At 34.6% G+C, this 6,891-nt stretch overlaps 1 protein-coding gene across 2 annotated transcripts in view; it reads left to right on the plus strand.

The window, feature by feature from the left end:
* The window catches only part of NDFIP2 (Nedd4 family interacting protein 2), a 46,312-nt gene extending 39,862 nt beyond the window's left edge, over positions 1–6,450 (plus strand). For both annotated transcript variants that reach the window (XM_062487797.1, XM_062487798.1), the window contains 2 exons: positions 1,203–1,308; positions 3,155–6,450. In XM_062487797.1, coding sequence (XP_062343781.1) covers positions 1,203–1,306 — 104 coding nt within the window. In that variant the 3' untranslated portion in view covers positions 1,307–1,308; positions 3,155–6,450. The remainder of the gene's footprint in view (positions 1–1,202; positions 1,309–3,154) is intronic.
* The last annotated feature ends 441 nt before the right edge of the window (positions 6,451–6,891 follow it).

The following is a 6,891-nucleotide window of genomic DNA, read 5'->3' on the forward strand; positions in this document are numbered from 1 at the left end:
ATATGCTGTCAAGCACCTGAGGAATTGCCTGCCCTCATTTTGCTGTTTCAGCTTCTTTTCAGTTGAAAGGGGGACTATATCTGGTAGCCTTTGAGTAACACGTTTTGTAGTAGACTTGTGGTCAAGATCTTACTGCTTTCTTCTCTATGGAGAATTTGCCTTAATCACTGAAATGTGTCTGGCATAGGTGAAGTTCCACTGATTTAGCAGAGTGTTTTCTGTTGTCATTTTTTTTTTGCTTGCATGCATGAAGCTTCGGTCTAAAAAACCAAAAGGAAAGATAAAAAAATCACAAATAAAAATAATTTGGAGAAGAAGTGATCATTGGAAAAAGTCAGGGGCACATCCAGGACAGCAGGAAGAAGTAGTGCATCATGTGGGAAAGAAAATAATTAAATCCTTTGCTGAACTTGTAAAACCTCAGTCTAGATTTTCATTTGAGCCTTTGGAGTTGTAATGCACGTGTATATTCACATAAACATATTTCTTCAAGGTGCCATTATTGCAAATGTATCTTCTCTGTGATTATTGTGTGCACCTTTTTCCTCTTAGCTGAAATATTCTTTCAAATGCAGTGAAATGTAGATAAATTGAAAGATTTTGAAATTTGGATACTTTGGAAACTATAATGTTGACATATGTTGGGTAACTTCCTTTGGCAATTGTTCTTTCTCCTCTTGGACTGTTTTTTTTTGTTTTGTTTTTTTTTTTTTTAAATAGATGGTTAAATCCCAAATCATAATCCTACTATAATTCATTACTGGCTTCTTGCTAAAGCAGTCCTTACTTTGTCTTTTATTTTTCCCTCTTTTGACTTGCAGTACATTTATTGTGCATATTGCTAAAGGTACATTTTGTAGACTAGGTACTCTTCTAGCACATTAGTAAATGTTTTTGAGAATTCTACTTGAATTTGCAAATCAGATACTTTTACTTTTCAGGGATTTTTTTTCTCTGGAAGTATTTTCATGCAGTCTTTTTAACAGATGATACTTGGACTTAAAATCACTAAAACTTGTGAGAAACCTTTCATAAAATGGAATCCTTGTATAACAAGATGAAAGCTTGTTGAATTTGTGAATGATAAATAAAGACTTCCATTTACTTTGTAGGCTGCAGTTTAAAAATTGTTACTAAGAATAATGTGCGATAGTGTGTGTTTATGTAATATATTTAATTTTGTGCATTTTCTACACTTTCAGGACTCCTTCTGTTCTTTCGAGGCTTTGTTAATTATCTTAAAGTCAGAAATATGTCTGAAAGCATGGCAGCTGCTCACAGAACAAGATTTTTTTTCTTGTACTGAAGGTAAGCCATTATTAGTGAGGAGGTTATTTTCCCCAGGAAAATGGAAAAGAAAGAAATAAGTAAAAAACCAATCAAACTTCTGTCGTGAGGTAGAAATTGAATGGGTTTTGAAAATCTATGATGAACATTGTGTATATATTCTTCATGGGCTTGGAGATGTGTGAAGTCTCTTACTTGAAAGCAAAAAATTCATCCTCATTGCCTCCAGTCTTCCCTGGAACTAATGTTCAGCAACGAAAATTAGGAGGAACATGTTGTTTCTCCTAAAAAACAGTACCTGCTGCTGTCAGGATACTGTCCTTTGTGCTGGAAAATTGGCTTTAGTAGTCAACCTGTTGTCAGCGAGTTAGGAAGCTCTAATCTGCCTGCATATTAAATCTGATTGACATAGGTCTGAACATGCAAACAATAGTTGAGTATTGTCTCTCTTTACATGACTGGATTAATACAATCATGTACAAGTATGATTATTGTGTATGCAACAATGTGCTTTATGTATCCTTCAGGTAGCTGACTAATCAGTCTGGCACATATCCACTTTTTTGTTTTAATACTATTTATCTGTTAAGTGGATTTATTGGACTATGTAACTTAAACCGGGGTCTTTATTTGCATTTGACTATTTTTTATTTCAATTGCATGACAAGATAAATTTAAGCCTAGAAATAAGTACTGCAGCATTTTCATTGCTCTGCACTTCACTAAAAATGCTTAAAAACTGTATTTTGACATATGTGAGAAGCTATGTTTGCTATAAAAAAAAAGAAATATTCTATAAATTTTTCTCCAGGATTGATCACAGAATTAATTTGAATTAACTTACAGCACATTTTTGACACCTGAAAACAGAGACAATATTTGACTGAAAAAGAAAATAAGCAAAAAACTGTTTCTTTTTGTAAGAGACAGTGATAAACATTTGAAAATAGCTAATGATAAATGTATGCTATACAATATACACCTGATTATGAAAAAAACCTTAACCTAACTGTAACATAATATTTCTTTTAAATGTGCTTTTTCTTTTCTGAACTATGCAGTAAGTCAGTTGAAGTGTATATTGCCTTTTAGCAACCAATCTAAATTGACAAGCATGGCAGCATTGCCTTTTTGCAATAGCTAGATATGGCTTCTTTTCTTAGTGTTGTGGTGACCTCTTCAGAATAGTGAAATTTGTCAATGTGACTGAAAATATCTGATAGCTTTCAGTACAGCAAGGTTTAAAAATACTGTTTTAAAAACAGTTGTTAGGACTAAATGGTATTTCAGAACTGTAGTTTGAAGAGAATAGTGAAAGTGCTGGATAATGCAGTCTGGGATTCCTTGCTCTTCCGCAGTTAAAATTCTGCGTTGGGACAAAACACTGTTTAGCCCAGGAGTTACTGAAGTTAATGACCTGTCCTATCAGAGCTCAGTGGCTTTGAATCTTTCCTTTACCTGTAAGCACCAATGAGGTCTGTGGGGTGTTTAGAGAGATGAACACGTCAATATTATGTGTTTGAAGCATCTTAAGTACTGAAATAAGAAGTTCAGATTATTGCTATCCCACTTAAATGTCCTTGGCCTTGCACAGACAAGTAAGCTCCTCTAAAGTGACTCTTCTCCACTGATTATTAGTTTCAATGAATAACAAAAAATAGTCCTACAGTTAGAAGATATTCTCAGGTGTTCTTTTGAGATCATAGCAAAATAACAGTAAAATTTTGCGGTCTTTTTCTCCCATTCTGACATGGGGGTGAGCAGGCTGCTGTTTTGCTTGCAGTTCAGGTTTGCTGGTCACTTAGCAGTGCTGCTTCTGGTAAGTCATGGCAATGAGCTGAAGTACAACTTCTTCTTCTTTCTCCAGACTGCATCGAACAGACATTCCTTTCCTGTGCTGGTGTGAAACTTCAGGTGATCTGTAGCCCTCCAAGTTAATAAAATAGAAGACTACTAAAACCAGAAGACAAATAATTGAAAATATGGCTTAAAAAATGAATGACAGGATGGTTTATGATCAAGTACCAGTTCTGGTCATTCTAGTAAATATATATAATTGCTGCCTTTTGTTTTAGCACATTCGTATATGTGCTTGTTAAAAAGAAAGATAGTATTGAAGTAAGAACAAACTGTCTGTAAGTATAGATTAGGTACAGTCAGACTCAGTTAATCTGTGCTTGTTGTATCTGAAAGATTTGAGTGGTAGCTTGTTTCACAGCTTGTATGTACCACAGACTTGGTCATCTGAACTTCTGAGTACAATGAAATGCATTAAATGATTCAGATTAACCAGTTCAGACAGGTTTTTTTTTACATAATTTAGATTCATCTAATGATTGTATAGAGCATTTTTAAGTTTACTAAACCCCAAAGTTCCTTGTCATAAACTTATATTTGCCAATATTTTATTGAATTCAAGACAATATACTGGTTTGTGCTAAAACTGATACACTTTGAGTCCCCTGTAAATAACTCTGCATAAATGACTGTTTTAATTGCTTCTTAGGAAATATGTCAAAATATATTTTGTAACAGCATATTCTCTAAATTTTGTTTAATCTTAGAGCTATATACATATTTTTTGTTAATTGGCTGTTAAAGGTTTAATTAACAGTAGATGTCATTTTGGAGGTTTGCATTCTTGAGGTCACTATAAATACTAAATCCACATTGAGTGCTTCTCAAAAATCATACAACTACTTTATAATACTTGTTTAGAATAAATACACTGCCATTTCATAAGAACAAACTAGTTTAAATGCAAGGTAATTTGGGAAGCAATCTATGAAGGAAAAAAATCAAAGCTCTGAAAGTAGAAAATGTGTTTTACCTCTCCCTTTATTCATTTAAGGTATATTGTTATGTTCTTATAAATATAATCTCTTTAAGGGGTACTGTCTACAGTTCATGCTTGTGTAGTTTCTTTTAAAATTTGTGAAAATTATGCTTCTCCTCTAAATAGGAGGAGACATCTCTCAGTCCTTTGTACAACTGGAATCTCAGTTGGAAAAATACATTGGCTGTTGGTTGCACCTTTGAGGAAAAAAGTACAAATAGTTTCCTCCATTTTTATTTTTAATTGGAATTCTGCTTTTTTGTTACTAACATTAAAACCAGTGAGGTTTATGTTGTGTTAAGCTAGTGCTGTATTGAGTTTTGTATCTATAATGAATGTTTAAAATATACATATGTAAACATTTTCATTTTCCTAATCTTTCAGAGTTAACTGATAGTAACTAAAACTTTAGGGGCACCTCTACTCAGCTTTTTATGGAAAGAAGAAAGTTAAGTATTATGTTCAATATCCTATTGGGACTTCCTTCTAAACTTCTGTTTGTTTCTGTGTTCTTTTGCATTCATTGTCCAGATAAAAAAGAAGCAAATAATAAAGCATTGCTTTGTTTTGCTAATTAAGACTTAATGCTTTTTTGGCCTTTTTTTTGTACTTCGTGTTGAAAAATGTATATTGCAGTATTTGTGTCAACATGGAGTTATTTCCATCAACATGGAAAGACAAATTACTTAGCAAAATCAGTACTTACCAGTCCTCTCTGCTCTTTTTCATCTCAAGTTTCATGGCAACAAACTGTGAGGACATTTATTTTAAGGAGTTAATGCAACCATTCAAAGCAGGCAATATTACTTCATTTTCTATGCTTACCAAAATCAACTAGCATTATTTTTCAACTATATCAATTTTCCTATATTAAGTAGCAACTTCTGGTAGAATTAATTGTTTGGTCCATGCATTTTATAGGAAACTTCATACATCTACTTTGTGTATATTGGAAAAATTCTCATTTGGTCAGAAAGAATATTATCTAATCCTCTTTAGTTGATGCATCGGTTTGGAAGCCTGAAATCTCATCAGCAGGAGGAAGAGAACTGGGACAGTATTTTCAAAGAATCTGCAATCTATTCCAGATGTTTCAAATGCTGCATATTTTCCTAGCTATTTCCTGTGAGCTTGGTTTGGAGCAGCTGGCTCTGTGGTTTAGAGACACCTGGCCAGCTTTGCTTTGTGTCTTGGGGGTGTTGGGGGAAAAGCTCCAATATTGCAGTGAAGTTGCCTGTAAACAGACTTTGTATGAATGCAAATAAGGCTTTGAAACTTGGGACTGAAACAGCTGAAGAGGGGAGGTGAGGAGAGAAAATTCTGGCTTATTTGAGCAGATGGTATTGAAATTTTTCTAGTTTTATCATCTTCTTGTGTTCATGTAGACACCACAGGAAGACTGACATCTTGATTGTGATTCAGGTAGCCTGTGGGACTCTATTAACATATTCCAGAAAGGATCAGTCACTAGTGCTTTCAGTCCCCTTACAGAGCCAAGGTTGTCTCCAAGCTTCTGCCCTTGCTGTCTCACCTAAAGCATGGACACAGTCCTCATCCTGCAACATCTTTTAACCTAATTTGAACACCCTGCTCTTTTTGTATCTGCTTCCCTCCCTTTGAATGGTGACAACAGTTGAGGAAAAGTGGCTTTGTTCTTGTGTTATCCTAACATCAGAAATCTTGCAATCTCTTCTACTTTTGGAGACTGTTTTCCCATAATGCTCTACATTAGTCCCTCCTGTGTGGTTGCTTACATTGTGCACTTGAGCAAAAGACTTTAATCTAATGAAATGACAATAGATAGCTTCCTGGACTTCTGAAGAGAGGATTAATAACCTCTGATATGGAAGTAAATGTCTCACAATAAGGCAAAAAAACCCATTCGAATCATGCTAAAACATGATTAGCATGTGCACAGATACCCAGAAACAGCAGAGTCCAGGCTGTTGTTTCTCCAGTGTATGTTGCTTTTTTCCACCATCCAGAGATCCTTATCTTTTTTCTTTATAATTCTGAGTATGCTTTTACCATCTGAATGTGCTCTACTTACTCGGCATATGCTTTCCAGTTCCACATCCTTTCTCCTTTCTTTGTGCAATGTCTATGTTCCCTGCAAGGATAGGCAGAGAAGGCATGTCAGCTGAGGTTAAAAAATAAAGCACCTTGAACTTCTGAAGGGTATTTTTTTATTTCTTACAATGATGGTCTGTATCCCCATATGTCCATATTTTATTATTATTTCTGCTATGTAATTGTCTTTCCCCTCAACCCTTTTCTAATGAAATAAAGTCAGCTTTCTTGGGTTTTTACCTGTGGTATATTTTCTACTTGAAGTAACTGGAATGCAGTGAGGCTTAGATGGCATGAGATCTCCAGCTCTTGTTCCTTTTCTTTTTTAGGAGCAAGAATGGTGTCTGTTAAAAAAAAAAAAACGTTAAAAATATTTTGCTTGTTTCATGCTGAGGGATGGTCACAGTTATTCCTATGTTTTTACTTCTGTTCTTTTAATCCTCACTTCTAATCTTTCTTATGGGCAAAGTAACACAGGATTATACACATCTGCAGAGATGCTCATCTTTTTTAATTTTTTGGGGTGGTCTAGTCCCATGACTTCCAAATGTCCAATTGGACATGGAACAGATACTCCTGCTACTATCGATTGTTTGAGTTAAATAACTATGAAGCATGCTTCACTTGGATGCATTCATTAACTGAGTCTGGTAATTTAATATAATTGCAGTAGTGTTGCTGGTTAGTCCACTTCTGCT

The sequence above is a fragment of the Cinclus cinclus genome, chromosome 2 (assembly GCF_963662255.1).
Source record: "Cinclus cinclus chromosome 2, bCinCin1.1, whole genome shotgun sequence".
Lineage (NCBI taxonomy): Eukaryota > Metazoa > Chordata > Aves > Passeriformes > Cinclidae > Cinclus > Cinclus cinclus.